Source organism: Cyrtonyx montezumae, unplaced genomic scaffold, assembly GCF_038088225.1.
Source record: "Cyrtonyx montezumae isolate F1298 unplaced genomic scaffold, pur_monq_1.0 scaffold_7, whole genome shotgun sequence".
NCBI lineage: Eukaryota > Metazoa > Chordata > Aves > Galliformes > Odontophoridae > Cyrtonyx > Cyrtonyx montezumae.
Genome location: NW_027072078.1, coordinates 20907564 through 20925450, shown reverse-complemented (window position 1 = coordinate 20925450; position 17887 = coordinate 20907564). Strand labels below are relative to the sequence as shown.

At 42.8% G+C, this 17887-nt stretch overlaps 1 protein-coding gene across 4 annotated transcripts in view; it reads right to left on the bottom strand.

Annotated features, from left to right (window-relative positions):
- Nucleotides 1-7326, bottom strand: part of RBMS1 (RNA binding motif single stranded interacting protein 1) — a 137443-nt gene extending 130117 nt beyond the window's left edge. For 2 of the 4 annotated variants that reach the window (XM_065750809.1, XM_065750808.1), the window contains exon 1: nucleotides 7043-7326. In XM_065750809.1, coding sequence (XP_065606881.1) covers nucleotides 7043-7117 — 75 coding nt within the window. In that variant the 5' untranslated portion in view covers nucleotides 7118-7326. The remainder of the gene's footprint in view (nucleotides 1-7042) is intronic. The other 2 variants (XM_065750807.1, XM_065750810.1) reach the window with 1 other exon arrangement.
- Between the last annotated feature and the right edge of the window lie 10561 nt (nucleotides 7327-17887).

The following is a 17887-nucleotide window of genomic DNA, read 5'->3' as shown; positions in this document are numbered from 1 at the left end:
CACAGCCAAGAAAATCTCCATCTCCTCAGGTATCTCATTAGTTGCTGCACTGCAATAATACATTGCATCTGGGAGTCTGAGAGTTAGTTTTCAGTCAGACTGGTTTCTTGATTCAGCTCAGTGAGTGACCACGCCAGTACTGGCACTCAGGAAGGGGCTAGAATGAGTTGCCCGGGGCAATGGGGAAACACAAGACTGCCCTTTTTTGGCTGCTGTGCATAGCTATGTAAAATTAAAGTGATTATGTAGCTATGGCCTGAGGGACAGAAGAGGTCACAGATACTGCCACAACCTATAAACTGCCACAGAAATTGTGTCAGCGTGTGTTGCCAAGAGACAAGCAAGGGAACTCAGTTCTTAACCTGTAGTAAAAGCCACAAAGTGAAACCCGTCCCTGCTACCCCTGGATGGCAGAGCAACACCTCGCTCTCAGCACAGTCATGCAGAACACTCTGGGTTAGCACTCTTTATCTACTTGGAATGACTTAGAAGCAATTCTCATGGCCCTCATGCTTACAATGAAATTTCAGAAATTTAGTACAAACATATTTTGAAATATTTTCATCAAGTCAGAGCAATTGAGCCTAAATACAGCCTCAGACCATGAACAAAGCAAAGCAACTTACAAAGGCTACGGTGAAAAAATGTGAACCTTGGTACCCATGCCCAAGCCAAGCTCTTAGCCTCCTTCACTTGCGAGACAATGTAACTCAGCTTAGAAGTTAACAAAACCATATTTAAAGGCAGAGCCCCATGTTTTCAGCAGTGTTATTAAGCAAGTACATAAAGGCAGATCATAATTATCACATATTAGGTACCATAAACATGAATTGAATTTGTTGTGTGCCTGTGTTCTTACTGACATGAACTAAACTCAGATAAAAAAAAGATTCTTATCAGCATGTTTGTCCAACATTTTTCACTTCTTTGAGTAAGCGGGTGCTTTTCCCACAGACAGCTGTGACCACAGCTTTGCACAGACCACAGAACACACATGCAATACAACAAAAAATGAGTATATCATTTGAAGTAAGCTTTTGGCTGCATTTAAGCACATATCTTGAATCTTTCTCGAACTAAAAACATAATTTTATTAAAAACAATGTATTATAAATTGTTATTAATTCTTGATTCTGACTACTGAAATACCCAACTGTACCAAGCTGCATTTTTCAGTTCATTACCGTGCCTTTGTTCAACCCTCTTTGTTGATACCACAGCAAGTGTACTTCATTAGGAGCACTGAATCAGTAGCATCAATTATCTTTCTGAGTAAGACTGATGGATCTAGTATCAACACTGATAGCACAGATTGCCGGGCTACAAAGCTGATTAGAATTCTCTCAGGTTCTCATTTGTTTCATTTTTACTTTTTTATGTACACCCTACATAGATATTTTTCTGAAATGTGTTGGTTTATAGAAAAATAATTTTAAACAGTGCTTTACTACATTGCGTTAATCTACACTGGAAATTTTCAATAATTTGGCAAATCTCTGTGTTCCTTCAGTGTGAAGTGGAAACTTAGAAGTTCACTCACAGGAAATTTCATCATAGCTTGAGACCTGCAGTTCTACGCTCAAAGCAGAAGTAAAGTATTCTGAAGTGCACAGTCCTCTTCACAAATAAGGGTAAGAATCTAAACAGCATGCTCAGCTCTGGTTTATAGAAAAAACTGTAGTAATTACCAAGAGTAACAGTAAAGTTGTGAAAGAAAACATACTTTAAAGAACCATTTTATTGAAAGAAATTTAACTTCTCCCCCACAGACTTATTGCACGCTATTCATGACTGCCCTGGGATACTGCATTGAAGATAAAGCTAAAAAATACATTAGTACAGATCAGACATGCCATACAATTCCCTCCTCCTACAGTTGTTGCCCACTTACTTTATAGACCCTGAACACTGAAAAAATGATCTGGACACAGATTTGGAATTTACCTGGTGACTTGGGAGATAACAACCAAATACAACAGCAAAACAGTGCTGAATAAGCTTTCTGAGCCTTTTCCAAGCCATATATTGGTTTACCACTTCTGTGTAAAAGTCAGTCCTATAATATTACTAGGCTCATGATCTGACTCATACACCAGCAGTAAAGTTACTACTGAATCAAGTAGAGGGACCAAGATTTTGTTGACATTTGTTAAACGAGGCCAATCATGCAGTATCAAATTAAGCCCCAAGCACAGCGTACTCCAGGGATGAGTTTAGTCTCAAACTTCTTGAAATTACAAAGCTAATAAGAGTCTGTCATTTCTGCCATTAATGATGTGAGGAAAATATTTTTTCTTTGCAATTTGCAAATTCAGCCTCAAAGCATATATACACCATTCCTCCCCCTAAGGAAGTTGCATTAAGGCAGGAAAGTCATGGCTTTTTAAAACCTCTTTTAAAAAGATTGCCTAGCAAAACACAGAAAATAGGCACATTTAAGGGCACCATCACTGCCTCTCCTTGATCACAGCCTCAAGCACACCATCTACGTGTTATACTGCCTCACTTTGTCTCTTCCAAAATCATGAATATCACGCTATTGCAAATCACCTCCAAATTAAACATAATCAGCAAATACCAAGCTTGAATCAAATTTCAAAGAAAAAATGTTGCTTATTTGAAATCAAAAGCAAAACTCACACTGACTTCAACAAAGCCAGTCTTCATGATGAAGATACAGTAGAGTGTTTCTGCACTGAGTGCATCTTTATCATTATCAGAGCAATTTATAAAATTACAACAGTGATGTACTTGAACATGCAATACACGTCCCTCCTCACTCCACCAAACAATACCATGCTTCCAGCATGGAGAATCTGGGATCAGTCTTTAAATTATTGCTATTAACAACATATCTGGTTACGTCCTGCTCCTGTGTGTTCTAACCCATCAGACTAATCTGACATTACAGCTCAGGAGAGGCCCTGGTACAGAATAATTCAAGGCAAAACAGGAGTATTTCAAGGCAAGGAGAACAAATGCACGCTGAGCAATGTGCAAACTTTGCCCAATCCATTTCTAGTAAGGAATCAACTTCTGAAAATACAAGAATTATCTTTCTGAAGAACATATTTCTAGTTCACAGCAAGCTACCCAAACTAAACTTCAAAAGTTAAAAGGCGCTGTAACTGGGACAAGGACAGACATTTCCACTCAAATGAAGGTAGCTGGAATGATTATATAAACCAGCCACTGAGATCAGTCACAAAAAGTCAGTGGTCTCTCGGATGGATGCAAGCACTCCAAGTTCTGGAATGGATGTTTGGGAAAAGACAAAACGCTGTTCTTGGGGAACACTCTTCCCTTCTCCATTTTTTACATCCCCTGAGATCATTTAATGGAGCTGGAGGGATCACTGCTTTGTGGCATTAATACAGCAAGGCCCCTTTTAGCTGGTGTCCCACTTACTGTGCCATCAACAGGTTTGCACAAAAACTCAGTGTTCCCATTTTAAAGTTTGCTGTCAACTGCCTGAAAATACGTTTTTAACGAGGTAGGATCTGCCTGCTCACCTCCTGTTTGCATCCATCCACAGAACTGCCTACAAACCTACACACACTTCCAGAAACATTAGTTCTACTCCTAACTGCCAGGGCACTCATTTTACAGCCACCAGATGACACAGTAGGAACAACGACAGAATGCAATTTAGCAACATTCACAAGATTTGTGAATTGAGTTGTTGCAATCTAATACCACGTGAAAGAGATAGAATACAATAATTATCTATTATCTATCGCTACAAAATGCTGGCACTTCAAATAAATCAAGCTCCCCATAGGAAACATTGCCTTTTTCTACACTTTCTTACACTAAGAAAATCTGCTTCATGATGCAGAAGTCTATCACTAGAATTAGACAGTTAGACTGTCATATTATTCTCCAAGGAAAAAACAGCAATGCAGACAGCTAGCACAAAGTCAGTGTACAGTGTGTCCCTGAACGCCTTTAGATACATAAGTAAAGGAAATCAAAGCAGAAATTCCCTTCTGTTTGTTGCTTGACCAAAACAAACAAGTTATGGTCGAGTGATGCCCATTTGTATTTGTTTATCTGCATTCCAGCTGCCGTGCTACTGTTACAACTCATTGCCTATAGCATACCTACCAGTCAGAATGGCATTTAAGGTTTAGTAATACCTATAAATTTTAATTAGCACCATTTTCTAAAATGTTGATGTCTGTTGGACTTAGGAAATATTTTTGATGCTCTCTGACGTGCCAAGCAATGTTGCAAAACAAGAACTGTTCTAAAACATATACGTATTAGAAGATGCAAAAAAATAAAAAATAAAAATAAAAATAGATGCCGAGTAAAACAGAGTAAAACTGGTGTCAGCCCAGAAAATGCAAGAGGTTAAAAAGTTTTACCCTGAAACAATTTCAAACTTTCTACTTTCATTACCATGATGGTTTTTCATAGTAAACGCCTTACACCTTCTTCCAATGTTTATTTTGTTCATTTTATTTAACTCTATGGCTTCTCTCATCATTTTCAATGCTGAACTCCCCAAGATTAAGGGGAAGGGTTGCTGAATCATGGCAACTGCTTGTATTTCCTCCCAGAATATGTGACTGAAACAGCTTCAATGCTTCACAGATAAGATTGTGAGGATCATAACAGACAAACACAAAATCTGTTTTTAAAATTTATAACACATTTTGTAGCAATTAAAACAGTTGACCACAACACATTTAACCCTAAGAACCACTAGCACAGCACGCAACATCTAATGAGTATTTCTGAGCTCTCAACGGAGAAAAAGACATAGATATCTATCTTGAAGTAATTCCTGTCATCTCCTAATTATCAATTTGTGGTTTATTAGTCAGCAGATTTTCCATCATCACTTAAGGAAGAACAAGCTGGGATGCAAAACTTCCACTCTCAGTATCTCTTCCTTCCCCCTTGTGACCATGTACCATCAGCCATCACAGCAAAGGCTGCCCGTGTTCAGTTCTATTCTAATATGGGTTTGACAAAAACCAAAGATGTCTCCAGAATTCTTGAAATATTTAGTGTACTGGGCAGTGGTTGTTTTTAGAACCCAAAGAATATTCCAGCTAAAAAAGATGAACTCTTTTTTCAGAGAGAATCCATAAAGAGGAGATTTCTTCTGTTACAGAATTCTACATGCTCCAATGTCAAAACTCCTGGTTACCAGCCCTCCTGCACCCAGCAAGGGGCCACCTGTTCTCTTCCCTCTCTTTCTTTCTTTTTTTTTTTTTAAATCAAGATCTCTCAAAAGAGGAAACTTTGGATCCCAGATATTTGATTTCATGTGTGTCGGTCAAAGGGCTGCATGCTCTCCCTGCTGAAACAAAGTAATGTGATTTCAGGCCATATCATTTTAGAGCAAAGACTGCAAGATGTTTTGAAGATGTCATTGACTGTAACTCAAATCAATATTAAATTATCTGTACAGGAAACATTTTCAGAAGATGGTCCATCAAGCTTTCTTATAGGATCATGGATTTCTAGGATCATACCCTAGTAACTACAGTAAGCTATTAAAGCGCTCCTCCCTCTTCAATTATTTACAGGTCAGAAAAGCCAAGTGAGATTGCTTTATGTATATTCAATGGTATGGACTCAGTTCATAACTTACTAACGCCACATAAAATCCTAAAAGCAAATGCTTCCGAACAAAAACATTTTCTCATTTGAGAATGCAGATCTTGGAGTGCATTGGAGAGCTGAGTGATGCAAGGGGCTGTGTGCCAGGCATTGTACTTTCCTAAAAATAATGCATGGAAATATCCGTATCTAAAGAGTCCTGAAGCGACTGCTCTGCAGCATAATCTGTAAATGGTGACATGCTCTCCTATTAAGTCCAGTGTCAATTACACATGTAAGAGATAATTACTCATTCCAAACCACCTAAAGACCTTCATCGTATTTCTGTCAATTTCTGTACATATGAAAGCACGTTTCAAAGCCTCCTCACTGCTGACTTGTAAAACGTCTCATGACTGTCAAACCAAATTTATTTTTCAGCCAAGTATATATATTACATCTCACAATGCAGCATCTCAGGGCACAATAAACAGAGGAGCCCATCATACATGCAGATAAAGAGAATTCCTGTCCTCTTACTGCCATACAGGCCAGGCACCTCCATAGGGAAAAAAAAAAAAAAAAAAAAGAAAGAAAGAAAAAGAAAAAAAAATGGAAGAAAAAAAGAAAGAAAAAATTAAATCACAGCAGAACACAAGTTATAGCCTCTAAAAAAAAGTTCACACATTGAAGCCTCATATGGGTCCGTTTTGATTTGTGAGGAGTGACACTGGTGGTTGGAGAGGCTTATGCTAAATGTTCCAGACAGCTGATGCAACCACCTCTGCATCTGCCAGTTTGCAGCGTGATGCTTCTAAAGCAGCGTAAGGGCTGGCTGCCCTCACAGCCTCAAAGGAGAGAGGGGAAAAAATAATATAAAACACAAAAAAAAGCGGGGGATCCACCACCGCCAGAACTGTTAAAACCCATTTTCCGGCACACGACAGATACCCGCGGACAACACGAACCGTCGGCAGCCGGCTCCTTAACGTTAGCCTTTTCAAGCCAGTTTGGAAACTGAGAGGCGGCTGCTCACAAAGGTCCAACTCCTCAGACAATGCGGACCTGCCGGCGCTCGGCCAGGCGGCGGTGTCCCCAGCGAGGCGGAATGACGGCCGCCGCCGGCGCACCACGGCCGTGTCCCGCTGCCCCCCGGCACGGCAGCGCGTCCCTGCCCCGGCCCGAAGCGCGGCGGACAGCGGCCGCCCGGGGCCGCCGCCCGAACTTTGGGTCGTTCCCCAAAACGAGAGACGGCGGCGGCGCCGGGGCCCGCGGAGCTCCGCTTTGCCGAGGGCGTGCGGGGGAAGGGAGCGCAGCGAGGATGAGGAGGGTCCGGCGAACCGGCAGCGAGGAGCCGGCAGGAAGGGGCCGCCGGCTCTTTCCTGTCTCCGATCCCCGGCCGATCCCGCCCGCTCCCCCCCACCCCCCGCCCCGGTCCGCGTCCGCGCCCCGGACCCCGTCCGGCCGCAGCCGCACCGTGCCCTACCTTCGCCTGCAGATACTGGGGGTAGTAGTAGGTGGTGTACTGGGGGTACATCTGCTGTTTCCACACTTTGCCCATGAAGCTGGAAATGTAGCCTGCAGCGCAGGGTTGGGGGGGCACTTTAGGGGGCTCCGGCCGCCTCTCCGTCTCTCCTCGCTGGCGGCGGCGGCTGCTGCTCCTCGGCCGAGCGCGGACCTTCCTCCTCCGCCCCGAAGCCACAGCGGAGCGGGCAGCGGGGGCAGGCGCTCTCTCCCTCGCTCTCTCTCCCTCTCCCCGCGAGTTGCTGCCAAGTCCCCGCCCGGCCGTGCCGAGCAGCCGCGGGCCGGCTGCGGAGCGGGGAGCGCTCGGGGCGGCGGCGGCCGTACCAGGCGGCGGGGCCGGGCTGGCGGCGGGAGGGAGGGAGGAGAGAGGGAGGGGGCGAGGGGCGGTGCTTAGCCCCGCTCTGCGCCCGCCGGGTGAGCCCCGGGCCCGGCCGGCGGCGGGGCAGCCCCGGGGATAGCGTGGGGCCGGGCGGCGGGGACCGGAGCGGGCGCTAGGAGGTTCGGCTGCGGGAGGGCTGCGACGGTCGCAACCCCGCGGCCGGCGCGGCTCTGACCTAATTAGCCGGGTTGGGCTTTGTTACCGCCTTTGTGCGGCTCGAAGCAGCGCGGTGGTGCAGGGCGCGTGTTTTCGGGAGGGTTGGGGACCGATTCGGACGGCTTCGTTTGGCTGGCGGCGAAGGGTCTGTTGGGCAGCAAGGAGAAGAAGGAACTGCAGCGCTAAAGCCTGAACGGCCGCCACAATACCGGACCGAATGGTCCTTAGTGCATCCTTGCATTTGTACTTGTGCCAGCTGTGCCGGGTACGCCTCAACCTCGAGCAGGAAGAGTTCCTCATGTAGGCAATACCGGGCACGGCTGGCTGTTTTCTCTCTGAAGGAGACTTTCCCAAACATCAGAAGCGGGGACCAGCAACACCCCGTAATCTGCCGGTATTCATAATAAAAACGCTTAACCCAGCGTGTTTAGTTCTGACAACCGTGTCTTTTCTACCCAGAGATAAACTGATTCTCAGAATATTAAGCAGATGCTGCTTCTTTGTCACGTTAATCAGTCGGTTTTGTCTTACTGCGCTACTTATTAACAACGTATATGCAAGGTCCATCACAACAGCTGTGTGTATGAGTGTTAACCAAGCTGAATGTGCTAGCAGCAGAAAGAGGGATTTAAAAACTTAAAGATTTGCAGACATGCCAGTACAATAGCAGAGACGGCCTTTCTGCAGCCATGAATCCCTGAAGGAGCTGAGCAATGGGAGGGATGGGAAGTGAAGTGACTCATCTGAAGCCCAGCTGAGCAGAGGACAATTTACACAAATGACATTACAGCTCACCTGACCAGCCGTTAAGATGTCTTTGTAAATGTTACCAGAGAGGAACTTTGTATATCCTTTATGGGTCACACTAATTAAAAGACTACTTGCATCTTTGTGGCTTTTTCTCCAGGAAAGCTGCATGAGAGAATTTGATTGTTTGTTTGTTTGTTTTTTGCCTGTTTGTTTTAGGTGTAGGCATAGCTGGAATATCTATGAGAAGAGCAGTGAGTGCAAAAAAGGCCATGGATGTCAATAATTCATGCCCATAGTGGTAACACTGTGTGGGAGCAACAGAAGTTAAAGACAGGGAAAAGCTGAGCAAAAGACAAATACTGTGACATTTGAGAGGGTTAAGAAAGTGCACCTGAAAAAGCCAAAATGGCCATGGCTAAAATCAGCTGCCTTCTGTTGGCTGTACTGGCATTTACGCAGTGGAAAAAGCATAGAAGCTGCAGTTCTATCTGAAGAATGCAAAGTAGTGCGGCTCCAGGGTAGGGTATGGGCAGAGGACAGTAGAAATGAAGTTTCACTACTTTGTGGGGAAATATGCTGCTGCAGCCCAGCTACGTGATGATATTGTTATAGATTGCTTCAGGAACGGCCAAGTTGTGGTCTGGAGTTCTTGGTTGAACTACAAAGAATGCAGGGCTGGCCTCTCAGCTGACAGGTTGTGGTGCTAGTACACTTCGTTTCTTTCTGAGAAAAACAGAACAAGCAAGTAGAAGAAGAAATAAAGACCAGGAACTGGTGAATGGACCTGTGGGGATTTTCTTGTAGAAAAGGAAAGACTAAGAAAGAGATTTGAAAGAAAAATACACGTTGTTCTACAGACAGCTAGAAGAGTGTTTTCCTAGAATCCAATTTCATGTAAACAACTACCGCAGTTGTCACAAGGTGTTGTGCCATCACGAATGGGGAGAGAAGCATCCAGAAGAAAAAATCTGTAGGAAATGAGGAGGGGGAAAAGGCAGCCTGTACCATTCCAGCTCTTAGAACTGCAGCCGCCTCCAGCTTAGCTGTGTCGAGTTACTGAGGAAGGCTGCCAGGGAGAGGAGCAGCAATGCTCTGCCACAACAGCTCCTGGAAGTGATGAAAGAAGAAATCTGGCTGAGAGAGTATTTGATTACAACTGTAACAGCTAAAGCTGATCTCCAGGCTCCTTCCTAGTCGCTCCCTGCAGGGACTTAGAATTTTCCCAAACAGAGTCTAAAGCTTAATCTCATCCCCAAACATGATCTGTTAATGTAAGTGTCAGGCCGGTTTGGTTCCATCTTATTTCAACCAGGGTATTTTCTTATCATCAATCTATCTCTGTTGGAATATCTACTCTGTTTTCTTTAGCAAAGCTAATATCAAAGCAGTTAAAAATGGATCGTTTAATATTTATCACAGTTAATTTAAAATGTAAGCCTGCAACTTAATTATTGTAAACTTTTACAGTGCAGTAATCCCACTGACAGTTAATAAGAATTTGCAAACGATACTCAGTTTTTATTAAAATGAGATGGGAAAACATAATTATTCAATTGAAATCGTTTATGTGAGGCTCCATTGCAGTAGTTTTATTTCATTTTTAATACGGTATTGAAAATGTTTACTGTATTAAGAAGGAATAAGTAAAGAATTCTTAGGCAAAACAACCTTAATTTAGCCTCACTCAGAACATTCTCTGCTCGTGCCTTTTTGATAAATTGTCTATTCAGTCAGCTTAGAAACACAAGCACAAGCTGTGCAATACAGACAGGACAGCATTGCAGTGGGGACTTTAAAAAAAAATGAAGAATTTCTTAACTTTTTATACTTGGTATTGTTTGCTTCAGCTGCTACATTCTCAGCCTTAGAATTAAAACTGCTTATGTTGTCTGCCAATACTAACTCTTGTCTTCATAATCAAATATTAAAAGGGTTAGAAATGCTTCCCTCATTTACACGCTGCACAAAATGTAGGATTATGAAGGAAGGTAAACACTGAATTGTGTACCTAGTGCTAGCCAGACACAAGTAGAGCAACCAAAAGAGCGTTTTGCTTTAAAAACTGCCTTCCTACAGAGCACACCAATAGAAATGTGCTGTGGTTTTGTCAGTGTTAGAGAAAAGGGTAATCCATGGTTTTATCCATATCAGATTTCTCTGTCTGTTAATGGGACATTAGATATTACTTTTTATTTCCTGTAATAGTAACAGTCTTACTGATCTGGTTTGGACAGATTGAAATATGATGAAAACACAGCTGCATGGGCCAGAGAAGCTCTGTATGTGCTGCTGTGTCAGAGGAGTTTAAGGGCAGCTTGGTTAAACCCAATCAACTGTTATCCATGGAGTAGGGGTGTTGGGTGAGAAATCACATTTAAGCCTTCCAGATTAGTTTAGACGTTAGGAGTTCTACCCTAAGGCAGAAAAAGTCATATGCAATGCAGAATAGAAGTGAAGTATATTTAATCCTCTTCACCCCAGGAACTAAGTTAACTTTTGTACTGTGCACCAATTTGTGTCTTTGCACTAGTTTAGGCTGAAAGAAACAGGCATATTTCACTTGAAATTATTATTACTTTGACATAGTCAGGAATATTTAAACAACTGATTTTTTTTTCTGGTCAAGATACCAGCTAGAGTCTTGGGAGACTTTGTCACCAGATCTACTACAGCATGTGTGTGAGAGGGTGAGCAAGTCGCTCAATTACCCTGTGCCTTACTTCCTCAGTTTGCAAACTGTGTCAAACATTCACTCCCTTCTGTACTTTGTCTGCCTTGTATCGCCAGGCTGTAGGCAATACAAGACACAAAAATAATTTGCTAGGAATTTGCCTAGCACAATTCCCATAAAGGTACTAAAATAAACAGAGGCAATGGCAGCGCATCACCTGGGGATTCAGAGAAGACAGGTACTGTATCCTAATCTGCACATATGTGCAACAACAACAACAACAACAACAACAACAAAGATACAGTTTATACTTGCTAGCGATGGATGAGGGCTCTAGAAATGCAGAAATATTTGAGTCATTGTCAGTAATCTGTGTGCTATTCCCCTCCCCCCCAACACACACTGTTCCAATTACTTGCAAGATCTCCTTGTCATAATGCTACCCTCAGCCCCATGGTATGGCCCTGACTGCTTTGCAACACAAATGAAAGGCTCCTCAATCCGGGTCGCAGTAGGCCACACTCCTAAGCACAAAGGCTAAATAAACGGCCTTTGTTAATGGGCCACCAAGATGAAAAGCACTTGATTGTTTTCATCAATTAAACCAACCCTCTAGACTTAATGGCTATTAACCCTTTCAACAAATTCTTCAATATTTATTTCAATCGAGTGGCTCCAATTATGTATTTTTCCAGTAGCCCCCTGGTTTATCAACATCACACCAAATAGCCACTGAATGTGCCGTACTCCTGTCTGAGCTTCCAGCTGAGCCACACGCTGCCCTGCTTCAGCTGCTCCTGACAGCTGCAGAGAGCTCTATTCAGTTTTGTGACACATACAAGGCTATACACGATTCTAAGGTCATCCAGCAGAAGTGTTTAACTGGCACTAACACATCAGTATTTAGAATACTTCTGTATTCAGGCTTCCCCTCCTGTGAAGCTCCATGTGCACCAGGCAGTGCTCCCATTACTGGCAATGGAAGTCAACAGAAGATGCAGCTGGGCTGCTCACGAAATCATGTCTGTTTGCAGCTAAACGTACCAGTTCAGTTTCACTGATTGCCACCAATAGCTTTTTCTTTGTGTTTATATAGATCTGAGAGAATCGGTCATCACACAAACACTACATGCTCTGAGCTTTTCCTGTACTCTGGTTTACTTCATCCTAAGATGCCTAGCTAATACGGATGGTTGCATTATACAAGCAATAGTTTTTTTTCGGCTTTCTTCATTAAACCTTTAAGTCACCTCTGATTGGTCCCGTTCCAAACAGCTATTTAATACATAGAGTTTTAATTTAAATCACCTACCCACTGATGGCAAAAATTAGCTGTCTTGTTCATCCTATGTGAAGGTAGATAAGAATCTAACTTCAATTTATCCATTATGTATGAGAAACTTTCATTCAGTGTCATTCCTAACTACTCTGGAGTCTGTCTAGAAATTCTGCTGCAGATGAGCAAGGAAGGGAATAATTGCGCCTCCATCCAATCTTGATCAGCTTTCATGATGACAATCCCTTTCAATTTTCTCAGTTTCATGACAATGTTTGCAATTCTTTTGCACTGTCCACAAGCAGTTGAGGAAGAAACAAAGTCTGTCTTGTTTTGGGTGTAGCATAAGAACTCCTGTGGGTAACTTTTGACCAGCTCGACCAGCCAGAATTGGTCAGTCCTTAATTCAAACTAGCGATTTTAAGTATTTAAAACATTTTTTTTCCTCCCATTCAAACAAAAATTGAAGTTCAGTAGTCATAGATAATGGACATCTTATTTCTGCAGACAATAGGGATGCATTGCACTGTCTTGAGGCATATTTTAAACAAGTTCTGAATAAAAGATAGAGGATACATTCCTCAATTATTTTTTGAATAAAACTATTCCCAGCTATGAAATGCAAGCCTTCCAATCGAAACACAGTTGTATTTTACTCAAGTTCTGCAGCCCATGAAATATTTAACAACTATTTCTGGTGACTTAAACACCATCTCATGTCACCACAGCAACATCTTCTGTGTCCCACACCCTAAGCTGTGTCAAGGAGGCTGTACACGGAGGGTGAGTGGTTTAATTCAGGTGCTGGCCACTTTGCCCAGGCTGACCTCAACTTCTTGGCCTCTCATACACAGCACCAGCCTTCCCTTTTTTTTTTTTGTTTTCAGCTTTTGACTTTCACACAACTTTCAGGACCATCCTATTCATGCCCATCTCTGTTCCACTATCACCTCCAATTCCAATTGCCCAAAGGCTTCCATAGTTATAGTAGGGTAAGAGATGAAGAAGGAGATGATGATGGTGGGGGATGAAAGGATTGAGACCTCACGTGTAGTACTGTATCCACATGTGGAGTCCTCAGTATGGGAGAGGCATAGAGCTTTCTGAGCACATCCAGAGAAGGGCCACAAAAATGATCAAAGGTATGGAACACTTCCCATTTGAATAGGCTAAGAGAGCTGGGGCTGTTCAGCCTGGAGAAGAGAAGGCTCCAGGGAGACCTGAGAGCAGTGTTTGAGTACCTAAAGGAGGACTATAAGAAAAGAGACAAAATGTGTAGCAGAGTCCATTGTAATAGGACAAGGGGAAATGGTTTCAAACTAAACAGAAAACATCTTTCCCACAAAAGGACCACAACAAAATGCCATTTTGAATTAGCTCATGTATTTGAGCTTCATTCATATTTTATCATGCTAAGCTTTGTCACAAGCAATTTGTAAATGCTGAACACTCAGATCGAGGTACACTCATATTAACGCTTTCAGTGAACTATTTCTTCACAACTGTTAAGAGTTGTGTCTCTACCATGTAATTAATAAAAATAAATAAATAACATCTTGTCACTCTCAAACTGCTGCAAAATGGAAGCTTCCTCTTCAGCTTTGAATCCATTTCTGTCTTCTTACACTTCCATAGTTGAAATGCCAGATGCTCAGTGGAGTCGCAGTGGGTGATTCATTCTGGCTGCCGACCCTGCTGTGGAAGCCCCAGAATTCCCTGCTGGAATGGTTCTCAAGTGATGCAGTGCCGACAAAGCTGAGTTGTGCAATTTCACTTATTTTTTCATGTGCAGCACAGGCAGTAGTGCCTGTGCAGAAGTGAAGCTGTGGAATTAAGAGCAGCTAGATGACCAGGGAGGCTATGATGTATTTCCTATCAATTCTGAAATTTCAGAAATAATAATGGAAAAATGTTGATCCAATAAGCTGAGATTCTTCTTTGTCCATTTTTTTTTTTCTGTCTCAGCTTTGCGTATTTCAAGACATATGTCAGTGGAGGATAAACCCCTTGTCTAAAATTTAGTTTGAAATATTTTGGCTGCATCTCTTTTGCTCTCTTACCATGCAGTGATAATGTCACTATAGTTTTTGAGGAGAACATTTCAAAACTGAGACATGGAGGGACTATGGGACTTCTACAAGATTATATAAGGCACAGATTTTGTTGCAGATAGCATGAATGGAATGGAATGGAATGGAATGGAATGGAATGGAATGGAATGGAATGGGATGGAATGGGATGGGATGGGATGGGATGGGATGGGATGGGATGGAATGGAATGGAATGGAATGGAATGGAATGAAATGGAATGGAATGGAATGGAATGGGATGGAATGGGATGGAATGGAACAGAACTAGGATAAGATAGGATAGGATAGGATAGGATAGGATAGGATAGGATAGGATAGGATAGGATAGGATAGGATAGAATAACAAATAACTTGGGACATTTTGATTCCAAGGCTGATGCTCCAGATTAGGACCGTCTCAGGCCTTCAGTGGTTTTGCTGTTCTTAGCATAAGTGGGAGAATATATGAGTAAAACTTAATTCTCTCTTGTAGATGTAACAATTTTGTATCTTGACTGTTTCCAAGATGATCAGGTTATCACTTTGTGATGGATCTTCTCTTCCTTAGGAGTTCACATGTGTCAGAAACATTGCGACAAATCGTACAAGCTATAAGATGTTAGAATTCAAAATTCTTCCCAGATCTTGTGTTTCACAATGCTTAAGAAACCAATGCATATTTATTTTACTGGAAAGTTATCCAAATAAAAGTACTGCATTTCCAATTCTAGTCTCTGGGGCTTTAATCCACTGAGAAATGTAAGAATGTACTCACTGGTTGTGGGATAATATTGCTGTCAGATGCTAGCAATATTTATTGCATCGTTTTATGAGTTTAGATTCCTTGTTGTATAAATTGATGCACTTTTGCCTCCATTTTCACTGCAAGAGGCGCAGAGGCATCAAACCACCAAAAATATGCTCCCAAAGGACCTGAAAAAACTGTAAATAAACAGGCTGAAGCCTGAGCTGTAACCAACACATCTCTAGCAACACGGAACGTTCATCATTTTTTTTCTCGGAGAACTTACTGTCTAGCAAGTGTTTCCAAACCCTAGAGATCATCCTCAGAGTTTATAGCTCGGGATTTTCATATTTTTATAACGGCTCGTTTCATAACGCCGGAGCTAACGCTAAGAACGCGCAGCGTTTCCTCGGTTTTACTTGGTCGCGATTCAGGGGCTGTTTACGACCTCAGACTCCTCCGCACGACGTAAAGAACGCGCCGCGCGCTGCCCGCGCTTGCCGGTACGCTCGGAAAGGAAGCGCAGAGCCTGCCCGCGCGGGGCCGGGGCTGCGGCACGGCGGGACAAGCAGCCCCGCCTGCCGCCCGCCCGCAGGGTCCCGGTGCCGTGCGGGTCCGTGACACCGGCACCTGCTGCGGCGGCACCGGCACGTGGCGGCGGGGACGCGCGCGGGTCGGGAGCGGCCGTTCGGCGCTGGGAAATACGGGGAGCGGCCGCAAAAGGAGCCCGGAACGCCGCCGCGGAGTGCTGCGGGATCCCGGGGCATCCGCGCGTCCCGCGGGCGGTACACGGCGGGGACTCACGGAGCTGCACGCTGTCCGGCTCCTCACCGACCCGCTGTGCTGCGGTCTAAAAGTCTGACAGATATTGGCCTTCCCACGTATCATCATGACTGAGGTGATAATGAGTTAAAGCTCATTATTAATGCAAGAGTAACTGCGTGCTAATTGAAATTAAATACGTTCCTTTCTTCATTTTGACTGGATGTAAGAAGAAAAATATGGCATGCCATATTTTGGCGTATTTGCTTCCTTTTCAGACCTTGTCTCTATTGCTTTCATACGATTTGTTTTAATCACTTGTCTCTGAGCAGCATACATTTTAGAAGTTTCTTTGATTTTTTGACATGTTCTGGCCATATTCACTATCTTAAAATCAAGTTAGGAATTCAGAACATCCACTACCACACAAAACTAAACTGTTAGAGCTGAAAAAGTAAATAACAGGAATAACTGTAATTAATCATATTTAGTAGTATATTTACATAAGTACTTAACAGGACTAACAAAAATTCATCATATCATTTATAATGTATTTATGCAAGCTTTTGGAGAGGGTTTGAAGTTTTTGTTACTATGCACAAATACTTGTTACCAACCAAAGCTCCTGTCAAATAAACAAATAATGCATTTTAAGTATAGCTTCTGAATTCAGCACATATTCTTTCTATTTCTGATTTTCAGATTCCTAAAAAGCAAACAAAAATCTTTCTAATTAAATAAATTCTTCGTAATTATAGTATATTTGTAGCAAGATATAGTGAGACAAATTCAACCGATTTCAGAATAGTGTACTAGAGGGCAAAGATATTTCTCGTCTTAGTTTCAGCTGGGATGGAATTGTTTTCTTCAGAGTGCCTGGTATGGCGATGGGAGAAAAACAATGTTGATAACACACCAATGTTTACAGTTGCCTACAAAGCGTGGCTGTACACAGCAAAAGCCATTCTCAAAAGGCCCAAGGATCTGGAACAGAATTAGGACAGCTGACTTCAATGGGCCAAAGAGATATTCCATAACATATGACATCATGTGGGAGGAAATTTGAAGGAGGTGGGAGTTTGACTCGTTCTCTTTCACTGCTCAGAAAGCTAACTGGGCATCGGCTGGGAGGCAGTGAGCAATTCCTTGTGCACCACTTGTTACATGAACTTATATGATTATCTATAAATATTTGTCATAGTTGTTATCCTTTTCCTTTTCTCTATCTTAGTAAATAGTTTTACCTCAACCCCAGAGCTCTACTTAGATTTTTAATTCTCTCCCACTGAGAAATGGGGGAGTGAGCGAGCAACTGTGTGGCGCTGAGCCACCTGCTGGGTTAAACCACAACATTCTTAAAAGAGCACAGCTCAATATAGAGTCTTGTCACAAGGTGCATTTATGTACTGATTCAGCTGGGAGCATGTGAATGCATTTCTGTAGGCACAGACATGGATGCCTGCAGCGCAGAGTATGGGCTGGCCAAAGACCACGGGTTTAAAAAGCCTCCATGCAGGGAAGAGCTCTTTCCTAAGAGAGAGTGGAGTTAAAATTACAAGAGATTGCAAATTCACATGAAGAATACTGCTGTTTGATTCCATGCTGGAGCTTGGTTTCCCCACTTTATCAAAGGGAAAGATCAGACATGGCTTCACTCAGTTCCTCACAGACATTTATGGACAAGACCTCAACAGTCATCCACTTTCAGTCTACCAGACAGCTGTGGCATGATTCAAACCCAGAAATCACTATTTATGGCTCATTTTTTCCTTAACTTTGTAAAGTTGTGAAGTTAAGAACTAGGAAGGATCACATCTTCTCATGAGAAACATTTATTTTATTGCTTAAAAGTAAGCATTACACATCTTTTGACACTGGTAGGTTGTCTGGGTTAGGTTTGTGTTGTTATGATCCAGTTCTAATGAATAGCTCTCTTCATGGGTGTTATAGTCACTCAATTATTTTTACTCCCGAGGCTGTGTACGTGCTTCTGTCCCTG